This window comes from Heterodontus francisci, chromosome 13, assembly GCF_036365525.1.
Source record: "Heterodontus francisci isolate sHetFra1 chromosome 13, sHetFra1.hap1, whole genome shotgun sequence".
Classification (NCBI taxonomy): domain Eukaryota; kingdom Metazoa; phylum Chordata; class Chondrichthyes; order Heterodontiformes; family Heterodontidae; genus Heterodontus; species Heterodontus francisci.
The window spans coordinates 25,012,814-25,027,195 of record NC_090383.1 but is presented as its reverse complement, the minus strand read 5'-3'; the positions used below and the strand labels follow the sequence as shown (position 1 = coordinate 25,027,195).

At 43.5% G+C, this 14,382-nt stretch overlaps 1 protein-coding gene across 1 annotated transcript in view; it reads right to left on the bottom strand.

Moving 5' to 3' along the window:
* Positions 1–4,044: 4,044 nt before the first annotated feature.
* The window catches only part of LOC137376697 (rho guanine nucleotide exchange factor 33-like), a 44,386-nt gene continuing 34,048 nt past the window's right edge, over positions 4,045–14,382 (bottom strand). Inside the window, exons 5-6 of the mRNA XM_068045672.1 lie at positions 4,895–5,043; positions 4,045–4,186 (exon numbers count right to left, since the gene is read on the bottom strand). Coding sequence (XP_067901773.1) covers positions 4,045–4,186; positions 4,895–5,043 — 291 coding nt within the window. The remainder of the gene's footprint in view (positions 4,187–4,894; positions 5,044–14,382) is intronic.

The window sequence follows — 14,382 nt, the reverse complement described above, 5'->3', positions numbered from 1 at the left end:
TTACCTGAGTGCCTCCGCTGCCTGGGATTGTCACCCCTCTTATGCTCGCATCCTTCCTAATAGACTCAGCAAAGGGTTCAATACAGCAAACAAACAAGACCGGGGAGAGAGGACAGCCCTGTCTGACTCCAGATTTGATCGGGCAACTTTCCGATTCCCACCCGTTGATTGAGACTGCGCTACTGATGTTTGTGTAGAGCAGTTGGATCCAATTGCAGATTCCCTCCCCAAACCCCATTTTGGAAAGGACGTCCATCATGTAGGTGTGTGATATCCTGTCAAAAGCCTTCTCCTGGTCCAGGCTGATGAGGCAGGTGTCCACCCTCCTGTCCCGTACGTAGGGGATCGTATCCCTGAGTAGCGCGAGACTATCAGAGATCTTCCTGCCGGGTGCAGTACAGGTCTGATCGGGGTGAATCACCAACTCCAGAGCAGATTTGACTCGACTGGCTATGACTTTGGACAGAATCTTGTAGTCAACATTACGCAGTGAGATGGGCCGCCAATTTCTGATTTCTGCTCTCTCCCCCTTCTGCTTGTAAATGAGGGTGATGATGCCTTTCCTCATGGATTCTGCCATGCTGCCGGCCAGGAGCATACTCTCGTATACTTCCAGCAGGTCCGGGCCGACCCAGTCCCACAGGGCCGAGTACAATTCGACCGGTAAGCCGTCGCTTCCAGGAGTTTTACTTGTCTCGAAGGACTCGACGGCCTTTGTCAGCTCGTCCAGAGTTAGCGGCTTGTCCAATCTCTCCCTCCTGCTGTCATCTAAGACCTCTGTGATAGATGACAGGAAGGACTGGGAGGCTCTGCTGTCTGTGGGCTTCGCGTCATACAGCCCAGCATAAAAGGATTTGCTGATCCTTAGTATGTCGGACTGCGAAGACGTTACCGAGCCATCTTCTTCCTTCAGGCTGCTGATAACAGAGCTCTCTCTGTGTACCTTTTGGAAGAAGTAACGCAAGCACGTCTCATCCTGCTCGATGGAGCGGACTCTGGACCGGAAGATGATCTTGGAGGCCTCCTTGGCAAAGAGCGAGGCCTGCTGGCTCTTCACCTCTTGGAGGTCATCTTCGAGCTCGACCCCCATTGACTGCAACTGGAGTAGATTTTGCATAATTTTCTGGAGTCGGGACATTTCCCTCTGTCTCTCTCTCGCCCTCTGAACACCTTTGTGGATGAAGAACCTCTTGATGTTCTCCTTTATCGCTTCCCACCAGTGAACTGGAGACTCAAAGAGGGGTTTCACGGTCCTCCAACTTTGTAATCCCTTTTGAGTTCCTCAACGTTCTCTGGGGTCAGCAGTGTAGCATTGAGCTTCCACATCCCTCTGCCAACCCGCTGGTCGTCCTGTAAGTGACAGTCGGGCAATGTTACTTTCATGAAACATCTTTTCTTCCTAGGTGTGTGGCTCTGGATTTTTTCTCCAGTCAGTATGAAGTTGTGATCCTCCACCCCCTATTAAAGTGATTGGAGTTTATTCTGATGCCTCCTTGCTGGAAGATGAAGACTGAAAGGGCAAATATCTCTCAAAACATCACTCAAAATTCAAGGAAATGTTGCTAATGGTAAAACGTTATTATTAAGATTAGATATTGGGAGAGAATCTTGAAGAGAAAATACCGACCCCACCCCCCCCCACCCCCCGTCTGACTTTCCACTTTAAGCTGCTGTGCTGATTCTCGTAATTGTACATTATCAACTCAAGATAACTACAGTAATTTACAGGGGAAGACAATAGCCACAGAAAATTAAATGCAAACTGACACTTGTGTTCCATAATTCTACAGATTTCAAATCACACAAGCAGATTCATAATTTGGAATATTAATAGAATTGCTGTCTTTTTGTTCTTTATATTATTGTCTCCCATTCTCCACCATTGGCTTACCTCTCATTGTCCACTTCCTCCATCAGTGGCTGCTGCTTCAGTCTCCTTGCCCTTACCCTCTGGAACTGCCTTCCTCAGCATCTCTGGCTTGCTACCTCTCTCCCTACCTTCAAAAACCTCATTAAAACTCTTTAAATGTGCTTTTGTACCCTGCTAACCCTTTTCATCTTCTATTCTTGCTTGGTTGCTACTCGCTGTCCAATGCCCTGAAAGCAATGTGCAATATGTGTCTTGACATGTTGATGTTATGATCTCTGTGAAGACCACCAACAAACTAAAAGAATTGAATCCACCGACTGACCCCAATTTAGGAAACAAAAACCAAACGGACAAGATTTCACTTCTTTAAATTTTATTTTAACATTCAAACCAAAACCAACATAAATTAAACATGAACTAATGGTTAAATCATGATCAATATATGTATATCTTACAGGATTACACATTAATTAGCAGATGCAACAAAGATGTCCTTGCGAATCCGCTGACCAGTTTTATCAGCAAGATGGTGCTGAACAGTCTCACAGTACAACAAAATCAGGAACTTGCTCAGGTGGTTTTCCAAGTCCTGTCCTCTAGGATATCGATATGGAAGTAATTATGTCCTGTCGATAATGAGCGATGCAATCTTTAATGGTTCGGTCTTGTCGCCTCTTGAACAACCACGGCCTCACCCACAACTTCCTGTTGGCATGGTCCACTGATAATGCTCTCCGTCATCGTCACCACTGCCTTAAGTCATTCACAGCTCTCAATCCAGGCTCCTCTGCCTGCAGCCAAAACAACTGTTCCAACCTGCTGCTTTTTAGTCTGTTTCAATTCCAAGCAGCCTCACTGGAAGTACAAAAACCTTCAGCTCCCAGCTTGTCTTTTTTTAAACTACAACTGGCTGTTTCTGCTTGCATCCAGTACAGAGTTCTTCTAAAACCTGAAACCTGAGCTCCAGTCACATTTCTCTGATCATTAGACTGTGTTTTTCAAAACTGGTTAGGACCACCCTTGTTTTCCTAGAACTCTTTATAACTTTATTTCATTTCTAGGTAATGACTGTCTCAGGGGGAAAAAAAACAGTCTGCATATGAAGGCTCCATCACAATTGAACACGGTAAAAATGTAAGTATTTTTACATATTCTTCCAAAATTTAGATAGTTATTCATAATTTTTACATAGACACTTTAATATTCTAAAAGCAGCATTTCATATTTAGCAAGAGCATTTAGCAGTTCCTTAGTTTTAATAGCTCATGTATGATACAAAATGCCCTAACTATTTTTTCTTCAGTAAGACTACCTCTTACCATTAAATAATTTTGGAGTAATAAGCCAAAGTTTTAGATATGGTTCTAATATATTAACCAGAATTAGCCTGATAGCATAAACAGTAAAGTTTTGCTGTCCATACCATCATGAGTTCCAATCCCAGGCTTGTCTGCTTCTTGAATTCTCCTTCAACCAAATAAGCTATGATGGCCATTAGCCACACTAGTAGTCGGAGGACTGCATAGAACTGACGTACCACTTTTGACTGAAGCAAACTATACATAATCTGGGTCTTGCCAGCTCATCACATGGTGTCATTGACAGTGGTTGTGGAGAAACCCACAAGCCATCCCACCCTTCCCAGTTGGTGGAAGACAGCTCCTTAGCTGTCTTAAGAGCAGAGGAAATATGTGGGCAAATGAAATGCTTTTCATATAAGCGTATATGTGGACATAAAAGATCCCATGACACTATTCAAAGAAGAGCAGAAAGAAATCTCCCTGGTGTCCTGGGCATTATTTATCCCTCAACCAACATCACAAACAGATTATCTGGTCATTATAACGTTGCCGTTTGCAGGAGATTGCTGTGCTCAAATTGCCTGCTGCATTTTCCACAATACAACAGTAACTACACTTCAAAATTCTTAAATGATTGCATTTGTGATATCTTATCGTGAAAGGCGCTATATAAATCCAAGTTTGTTCTTTTCTATGTACTCACAAAGTTGTATCCAGATGGGGAACATTGTCATTAAATGTTTGAAACATATAAATCTAACGTCTGATTCTCACTGATCCATACGAAATGGCTCAAGACTGACAAAACATAAGCATAAGTCTATTAAATTCAAATTACTATGTTTGGATAAGATATATTTCAAAAATGTAAGATTAAACTGCAGTACCACGGTCAATATTGCTAAAATGAGCAACCCTCTCTTTGAATTCTTGGTTTTCTATCATTGCAGCATCCTGTGTAGGATTACCATCAAATTTCTGCTTGTTCTCCAAACTGCAGGAATTTTGATTTGACCTGGAAGATACAGACCAGTGTTAGAAAGCCAGTATGTTTTTACACATCTCTAAATATTAAAAACAAGGATGGAGGAATAGGCAAAGGACATCTGGCAATCTGAATAATTTGTTTTATGATCCAACATTAAGTTAAAGCAATAAATAGATAGCAATCAGTGAATATACAAGTTGTGTTATTTCCACAACTGATCACCATCTACCAAAAAAAGTTGAGATTCATTCAGGTTATGCCATAGCCGTGTGACGAGATATAATGCAAACGATTCACAGGCTGTAACAGTCTATCAGTTTGTAATGTGAACACTCCTTCCATGGGTGCAACCATATTTATATCAATTCATAGGGCAGGAGGGTTTTATAGGCTTCCATAATCCATACAATGAGGTAGGAGGAGGGGGCACCCACACCCAAAAGCACAACACCAGATGCAAGTATCCCACTGAATGTCAACCCAGCATTTCAAGCAAGAGCTTTAGTCTCCATTCACTGGGACCTTCTGGAACAGGGTTTGAACCTTTTGCCTTCTGACTCCAGGTGGGAAATGCTACTACTGAGCCAAAGTCTCACTGCAAGCCAACTAATAAAAACCTGATATCTATGCAAATTGTGTAATATGAGTAGATATTGAACACTGAAATAATTGTTACTATAATACTGTGAATATATTTTCTCAGATTTCAGAACCTCAGTTTATAATTTCTCTTACTTCTTCCTGAATAACTTCCGGAAGGAGTTCCTGAAGCCTCCTTTTGGATCTTGTTTTCTGTTTTGTTCACCCAAAGCTGTCTGCTTACTTTCTTCCTTCTTGCAGAGTGTATGTGCCTCTTCCAATTTTATGGCTATGGCAGAGTTATCCTGAAAATAAAAGTAAAAGCCTTTGTTACTGTACCCACATCACAAAACTTTCCACCCCCTGCAGCATCATGCTATGCCATGCCATGGAGTGACAAAATGTGAATTTGTGTCCACAGTTCTCCAAATGCTGCAGCCAGTCGAGTACTGTGCAGAGATCAAAATCTTTTCCACAGTTGCATAAGGAAGTCACCCTAGCAGAAATGCTCCTCCCAGCTCCACCAGATTCTGAGGGATGCTGCCAACAATTAGTCCCCTTCCCATCACTCTTTACTACCATCCCCAGGACTTACCTCGGGGCCTCTGCCAGTGAGGCAAAGGGCTTGAAATGCATGTTGTTTTAACTTGGCAAGCTGCCTCTGGAGAAGCAACAAGCAGTGCACTTGCATTTTTGGCAAAAGGTCCAAACTTCAATTTCACACTGGTCTTGAGTTCCAGGTTGGGGCACATGCTCCCTGCACTGTTGTTTATGGACCTAAAAATGGGCCATAAACAATTTTTGATCCCTTACTATGAGGAATATCAAGTGCACAAGAGTGCAACGCTCTCTCGCACTGTGCCACCATTTAGGTCTCAAGTTGCGAATTTGAATTTCAGGTTGTCCTTGAGAATTAAAAGCTTACATGTAACCATTTAACCCTATCTTGATGACTAATATGCAAATAATTAGCTTATGTAAACATGTACCCTTCACTTCCTCATGTCAACAACAACAGTTTGCATTTATGTAGTGCCTTTAATGTAGTAAAACATCCCAAGGTGCTTCACAGGAGCATAATCAAACAAATTTGGCACCAAGTCACATAAGCAGATATTAGGACAGATGACCAAAAGCTTGTCAAAGAAAGAGGTTTTAAAAGTGCCTTAAAGGAGGAGAAAGAGGTAGAGAGAGGGGTTTAGGGATTGAATTCTAGAATTTAGAGCCTAGTCAGCTGAAAGCATAGTCGCCGGTAGTGGAGAGATTGAAATTGGGAATGCTCAACAAGCCGGAATTGAAGGAGCACAGAGATTGTGTAGGGCTAGAGGAAGTTACAGAAATAGAGAGGGGAGAGATCATCGATGTATTTGAAAACAAAGATAAGAATTTTAAATAAAAGCAAAATACTGCAGATGTTGGAAATCTGAAATAAAAACAAGAAATGCTGGAAATACTCAGCAGGTCTGGCAGCATCTGTGAAGAGCAAAGCAGAGTTAATGTTTCAGGTCAGTGAACCTTCATGAGAACTGGCAAATGTCAGAAATGTAATAGGTTTTAAGCAAATAAAACGGGGGTGGGCCATGAGATAACAAAGGGCAAGGTGTTGATAGGACAGAGGGTCACACAGAGAATAACTGACCAGAAGGTCATGGAGCAAAGACCAACAGTATGTTAATAGTGTGTTGAAAGACAAAGCATTAGTGCAAAGAGGGTGTTAATAGAAAGAATCACAAACAACTGTGGGTAGGCACATGGTAGAAAAATGAATGATGAAACAAACTAAAATAAAATAAACAAATAAGTAAGAAAAAAAGAAAAAATAACAAAGTAAAAAAGGGGGGCCTGTCATGCTCTGAAATTATTGAATTCAATGTTCAGTCCGGCAGGCTGTAGCGTGCCTAATTGGTAAATGAGATGCTGTTCCTTGAGCTTGCGTTGATGTTCACTGGAACACTGCAGCAATCCCAGGACAGAGATGTGGGTATAAGAGTGGGGGGGGTGTTTTGAAATGGCAAGCAACTGGAAGCTCAGGGTCATGCTTTCGGATTGAGCGAAGGTGTTCCACGAAGCGGTCACCCAATCTCCGTTTGGTCTCCCCAATGTAGAGGAGACCACATTGTGAGCAGCGAATACGGTATACTAAATTGAAAGAAGTACAAGTAAATTGCTGCTTCACCTGAAAGGAGTGTTTGGGGCCTTGGATCGTGAGGAGAGAGGAGGTAAAGGGGCAGGTGTTACACTTCCTGCGATTGCATGGAAAGGGGACGAGGTGTTGGAGGTAATGGAGGAGTGGATGAGGGTGTCGTGGAGGGAACGATCCCTTTGGAATGCTGACAGGGGAGGGGAAGATGCGTTTGGTAGTGCCATCACGCTGGATGTGGTGGAAATGGCGGAGGATGATCCTTTGGATGTGGAGGCTGGTGGGGTGGAAAGTGAGGACAAGGGGAACCCTGTCGCGGTTCTGGGAGGGAGGGGAAGGGGTGAGGGTAGAGGTGCGGGAAATGGGCCGGACACGGTCGAGGGCCCTGTCAACCATAGTGGGGGGGGAATCCTCGGTTGAGGATAAAGGAAGACATATCAGAAGCGCTGTTGTGGAAGGTTGCATCATCAGAGCAGATGCGTCGGAGACAGAAAAACTGAGAGAATAGAATGGAGTCCTTACAGAGGCAGGGTGTGAAGAAGTGTAGCCGAGGTAGCTGTGGGAGTCGGTGGGCTTCTTATGAATATTGGTAGACAACCTATCCCCAGAGATGAAGACAGTGAAGTCAAGGAAAGGAAGGAAAGTGTTGGAGATGGACCATGTAAAGGTGAGAGAAGGGTGGAAATTGGAAGCAAAGTTGATAGTTTTCCAGTTCGGGGTGGGAGCAGGAAATGGCACCAATACAGTCATATGAGAATTTAAAAATTGAGTCATTACTGGACCAGAAGCCAATGTAGGTCAGCGAGCAAGGGGTGATGGGTGACTTAGTGCAAGTTAGGATATGAGTAGCAGAGTTTTGGATGAACTCAAGTTTATGGAGAATGGAATATGGGAGGACGGTCAGGAGAGCATTGGAACAGTCAAGTCTCGAGGTAATAAAGGCATCGACGAGTGTTTCAGCAGCAGATGAACTAAGGCAGTAGGGGAATTGGATGATGTTAGAGATGGACGAAGGAAGACATAATGATGGCATGGCTCTGTATTCAAATATGATATGAAGAATGCAAACGATCTGGTTCAGCCTCAGCCAAGGAGAGAAATGGAGCCAATGGCCAAGGAACAGAGTTTGTGGCAAGGACTACAGATGGTGGCTTCTGTCTTCCCAGTGTTTAATTGGAGGAAATTTCTGCTCATTCAGTACTGGAAGTCGGATAAGCATTCTGACAATTTAGAGACAGTGGAGAAGTCTGGAGAGATGGTGACATTTGTTGCTGAAACATTCCTCCGTGGATGTCTGAGGCTGAGCCAGACAATTTGCAACCTTGGTTTCACACTTGACCCCAAGGTGACTTTCCAACCACATTTCCACGCCATCATTAATACTACTTTCACCTCCGTAACATCACCTGACTCTGTAACTGCCTCAGCTCATCTGCTGCTCATCCATGCCCTTGTTGCCTTTAAACTTGACTATTCCAAAGATCTTCAAACTGGCCTCCCATCTTACACTCTCCATAAACTTGAGCTCATCCAAAACTCTGCTGCCCATATTCTAACTTGCACCCAAATCCCACTCAAGTATCAGCCCTGTACTTGCTGACCTACGTTAGCTCCCGGTCTGCCAATACTTCAATTTTAAAATTTTCATCCTTGGCAAGATAATGTCACTGAGAGGCCACATGCAGATGAGAAATAGGAGGGGGCCAAGAATAAATCCATGGAGGACTCCAGAGGTAATGCTGCATGAGCGGAAAGAGAAGCCATTGCAGATTCTGTGGCTATGACTGGATAGTTAAGAATGGTGCAGTTTCACCCAGCTGGACAACAGAATCGAGGCATTGGAAGAGGATGGTGCAATCAACCATGTCAAAAGATTCAGACAGGTCGAGAAGAACGCGGAGGAATAGTTTGTCGCAGTTATATAGGATGTAATTTTTGACTTTGTTAAGGATTGTTACTGTAGCAGGAGTGGAATCCTGATTGGAGTGATTCAAATTTGGAGTTAGGGAAAGATGGTACAGATGTGGGAGAGGAAAGGGAGAAGGGACAATAGTCTGCAAGAACAGAGGGATTGAGGGTGGATTTTTTGAGGCGAAGGGTGATGGCAGATTTGAAGGGGTGGAGGGCAGTACCTGACGTGAGAGGACAGTTAACATGGGAGCCAGGAATGGAAATTGGGTGGTCAGCAGTTTAATGGGAATAGGGTGGTGGGGCTCATGGACAAGATGAGTTTGGAGATGACATGAGGAGAGATGGGAAAGAAACTAGAGCAAGCTGTAAATTAAGGGCTGGGGCAGGGGGGAATCTTAGAGAAGGTTTGACCGGTGGTTAGGAGAAGGGAGGGGAGCAGCAGAGGCAGCTGAACGGATAGTGCCCTCCTCATGACAACAAAGTCCATGACCACCTTGCACTTGTTGGAAGTGAGGGTGGAGGAGGCAAGGGAGAGGGATTTAAGAAAACAGTTTGTGGTGAAGAGAAGCCATTACATCTCAACATTATAGAACCAAATTGGTAGGATTATCTCCCTATTATATGTTTGCAGTAAAAGAAATATCCATCTGTTTTTTTTCTCTCTACTTTCATATGCTCTTCTGAAAAGGGACTTGTACTTCTGCAATAAAATTAAAACTGCATTTGCACCACTCAACTTTAGTTGCTGAGGTTTTATGTAACCTAAAATAAAGGGTTTTTAATGAACTCAGCCCTCTGCAGAGAGCTGGTGCTTATACAGGCACTTTGTGAACACCTGATTTTATTCTGGTAGTGAAGAGTTCCCTGATCATGTTGAAGTTATATTTGAAGAAACACTGCAACTTGAAGCATTTCTACAATGTGCTAACGCTTATGGTACTCTGGAGTCTGCCTGGCTTTACATTGTAGGAGTTTGGAGCACCAGCAGCAAAAGGGAACAGGTGCTTATGCAAGATTGGGAACATCGGAACAGGAGGAGGCCAATCAGCCCCTCGAGCCTGTACCACCATTCAATTAGATCATGGCTAATCTGTACCTCAACTTCATTTACTTGCCTCTGATCCATATCCCTTGATACCCTTACCCAACAAAAATTTATCAATCTCAGTCTTGAACATTTCAACTGATCCAGCACCCACAACCATTTGGGAGAAGTCCCAGATTGCCACAATCCTTTTCTGTGAAAAAGTGCTTCCAGATTTCACACTAAATGGCCCAGCTTTATTTTCAAGATTGGGCATGTGTGATTGTTGGAAACTTGAGATTTTTGATTCGGGACCTTCCCTGCTTAAGAAATGTCCATATAAGCCAATAACACAAATACTAAGGCTAGAAAATGGCAGCTTGTGTCATCTACTGATAACTGCTGTTTATATTAACTGCAGTGCTCTCAGCTGAGTAGTGTGAGGGGAGAATACACTATTTATGGTGGACCTCTATGCTACTAGAAACTTTGCCTCATTTTGTTACAACAATGTCAGTGCATTACTTAAAGTGTCAAAATTGGGCAAATACATTTTGACTCTAAGTAGTTGATTAAGTAGTTTAGATTTGAATATTGTCAGGAAAAGCCTATACGCCAAATGGGAAAAATTAATTTATCCGTTGGAAACTTACATTAGACTTTTAATGGGAAAAAACCCTATAGTAACTTTTTAAAAAAACTAGCAAGCAAGATGGCACTGCCAGCAAGCCAGCCAAAATACACTTTGCCCAACCAAGAACTTCAAGAATACAGCTTCAGCCGAGGATGACTGGATCATTTACTTTGCAGACTGTATTTAAGTTCCATTTATTCCAGACTTTAATCCAACTTCCAAATCTATTTTCCCTCCTGTAATCTATTTGTGTGTGGGATTCTCGTGTGAATGTGTACCTGAATGTGTAGCGTATTTTTAAACTGGGTTAGAGGGTTAAGTATAATAAACTAACCTCTTTCTTGTTTAAACTCAAGAAAACCTGTCCGACTGGTTCTTTCACGATCACAGTAAAGGAGAAAGGTAAAACACTCATAGAGGTGGTGAGCACAATCACTGTTTAAAAGGAATAAACCCTGTTGCAGTCAGATAAGAGACCCCCTCCTCACCTGACCATAACAGAAATTTGGGGGCTATAGTCCGGGATCGTAACCAATGACAAAGAAGAAATTGGAAGTGGAAAATCAAATTGATCCCTATCATAATATCAATTCAAGCCAAAAGACTTGCAGGTTGATAGGTAAATTGGCCATTATAAATTGTCACTAGTATAGGTAGGTGGTAGGGAAATATAGGGACAGGTGGGGATGTTTGGTAGGAATATGGGATTAGTGTAGGATTAGTATAGGTGGGTGGTTGATGTTCGGCACGGACTCGGTGGGCCGAAGGGCCTGTTTCAGTGCTGTATCTCTCTAATCTAATCTCTAATCATAATATCTAAATAAAAACCTTCAATACAGGTTTTCTTGTAGTTTTTGCTGCTAGAATACTAACATGCCCATATCTGAGACCAGTGCCTTCCCAAGCCAGGGTGAAATATCTTGGGATAGGTTAAAGGCCCTACCTATTGAAGAGTTGAGGAATGTGGCTGGGCAGTTAGGGATTGCTTTCCGTGCAAAAGCTAAGAAATCCAAAATCCTAAGACTTGTGGCCAACCATTTTTCACTTGAACCTGAACATTCAGAAACAGACAGGGTAATGTTAGCAAAAATACAATTAGAAAAGAGGAGAGTGGAGTTGGAATTCTAGAGAGAAAGAACAGAGAGAATATCAAGGAAGGGAAAAAGAGAACTTTCCAGAAGGAGAAGGAGGAAAGTGAGCTAAGGTGGCTTGAATTAATTAGGCGGGGAGGTGAGAGGAGGTGTGACACAATACCCACAGTGAAAGCATGGTAGTCAGGAAGCTTCCCTTAGTTCAGGACTATGTGCTGAGCTCTTAAAGTTCTCCCAGTTGATTCCAAAGTTCAATGAGGGAGATGTACCTAAGAACATAAGAAATAGGAACAGGAATAGGCCTTTCGGCCCCTCAAGCCTGCCCCACCATTCAATAAGATCATGGCTGATCTGTCCCAGACCTCAACTCCTCTTTCATGCCAGCTCCTCATAGCCCTCAATTCCCCTATATTTCAAAAATCTATCTACCTCCTCTTCAAATACTTTCAGTGACCTAGCCTCCACAACTCTCTAGGGTAGAGAATTCCAGACATTCATTACCCTCTGAGAGAAGAAATTCCTTCGCATCTCAGTTTTAAATGAGTGTCCCCTTATTCTGTAACTATGTCCCCTAGTTCGAGATTCCCCCACTTGTGGAAACATCTTCTCAATATCTACCCTGTCAAGCCCCCTCAGAATTTTGTACATTTCAATAAGATCACCCCTCATTCTTCTAAATTCTAATGAATAAAGGCCTAACCTATTTAGCCGTTCTTGATAAGTCAACCCCTTCATCCCACGAATCAACCTAGTGAATCTCTTTTGAACTGTCTCCTTTCTTAAATACGGGGACCAAAACTGTACACAGTACACCAGGTGCAGCCTTACCAACAGCCTGTACAGTTGTAACAAGACTTCCCTATTTTTAAACTCCGACCCCCTAGCAATAAAGGCTAAAATTCCATTTGCCTTCTTTATTACTTAATTAATATGGAAGCATTTTTTGTCACTTTTGAAAAGCTTGCAAGACAGCTGAGATGGCCGGCCAGGAGCTGGACTCTGTTGTTGCTAAGCAAGCTAACAGGAAAAGCCCATGAGGTTTACTCACTGTTATCAAATGAAAATTCATCAGATTATGAGATCACTAAAAAATGCTATCCTGGGGGCATATGAGCTAGTACTGGAAGCGTACCGCCAGAAATTCCAAGCCCTCCGAAAGCAGCCTAACCAAATTTACCTCGAGTTTGAAAGAGTTAAGCAGCTTGCTTTTGACCAGTTGATAAGGACATTTAAGGTACAGCCCACATATGAAAACCTCAGAGAGGTGATTCTTCTCGAGGAATTTAAAACCTCACTTCTCCTTTCTATTGAAACCCACGTAGAGGAACAACAGGTTCAAAGAGCCAGGCAGGCTGCAGTTCTGGCTAATGAATTTACCCTCGTACATAAGTCCTTACCCCAAGGAAAACTCCTCCCTAGTCACTCCCACAAACCCAAAAAGGATAAAAGGTGGGAGGGTGATAGGAGCCCGAACAGCCATGGGCGAGAACGGAAAGCTGGACACACAAGGGGCCCTCCTCAAGCCAAAAAAGATGGTGCTAAGAGCAGGATTGAGACCCGAAGGCCTGTGTGTTTCCATTGTAACAAGGCAGGTCACCTTCGAGCTGACTGCCAGAAATTACAGGGAAAACCTGTAGGATTAATCAGGGCACAGTGCAAGAGAAGTGGCCCTGATGGAAAGCACAGCAGAGCAGGCTGTGATTTAACTGCAGCAGTAAGAGCCAATCAACATAGTTGTTGTGGGTGCAGGAAAATTTAACAAAACCCCTGGAGGTTATCAGGATTTTATATCCCAAGAAAAAGTGACCATTACCCCTTGAGTGGGACAAGAAAGTCATACTCAGGGATACAGGGGCCACCAGATCCCTTCTGCTGGGAAAAGGCAGGACCTTTCCCCTAGAGAGTGCAGTAAATGCTAGGGTGCTAGTGAATAGTATCGGAGGGCAGTGTATGCCCATAACTTTATATCAAGTGCACTTGAAGTGTGGCCTAGTTTCGGGACCGATGACCGTGGGGATTGTCCCTCGTTTGCCTGTGGACACAGTTAACCTGCTCCTGGGTAATGATCTGCCGGGGACAAAGGTGGTAACTTCCCCAGTAGGGGTAGATTGACCGAAAGAGGTCAGACAGACAGAGCAGTTTCAGGAGATGGTCCCCAGAATTTCCCCTGACTCTGCAGTGACTCGGTCCATGGCCAAACCAGCTCCATCAGGTGTGGAAAGAGATGCAGTGGTTTTTGTCATCCCAAGCAGCTCTGTAACACAGGAGTCTGCTTTACGGGCTGTTCCTAGGGACGCACACCAAGAGAAACAACTGCTGCTGGAGGACCATCAATTCGGTGAAAGATGCTCTTTGGTCTGCCTGAAACTCGCTGGTCTTCCAGCGCAAAGAGTTGTCCACGACCGAGTGTTGCAGACTGGCATATTCCAAGGTCCAGGACTGCGTGCTGAGGGACGCACTAAAGCTTGGGGCAGCCGCTGCAAAGGCTCAGTGGGGAAAGACCACTGTGTAAGGTCCTCCCTCCATAGTGAACTAAGGGGCTGGACCCATGGGAAACCCCTCGGGCTGTATACACCAAATATGGGTTTGCTGTAAAATGTACATGGCATATCAAATGGAATAGAAGGGTTGTGAGGCAACTCACTCCTGTATTGAAGAAAACTGATTTCCTTTGCACTCTTTGGAATGTCAACTAGGTGCTGTTTTGTAATGTACTTTTTTACAGATTTTTATGAATAAAGTATATTTTTGGGAAAATAAAAGCTCCATCAGAGGAGGCTGAACTGGCACTGCAAACAGATAACACTATTGTCTGGTTATCGGAAACCTCATTTGGGAAGTTAG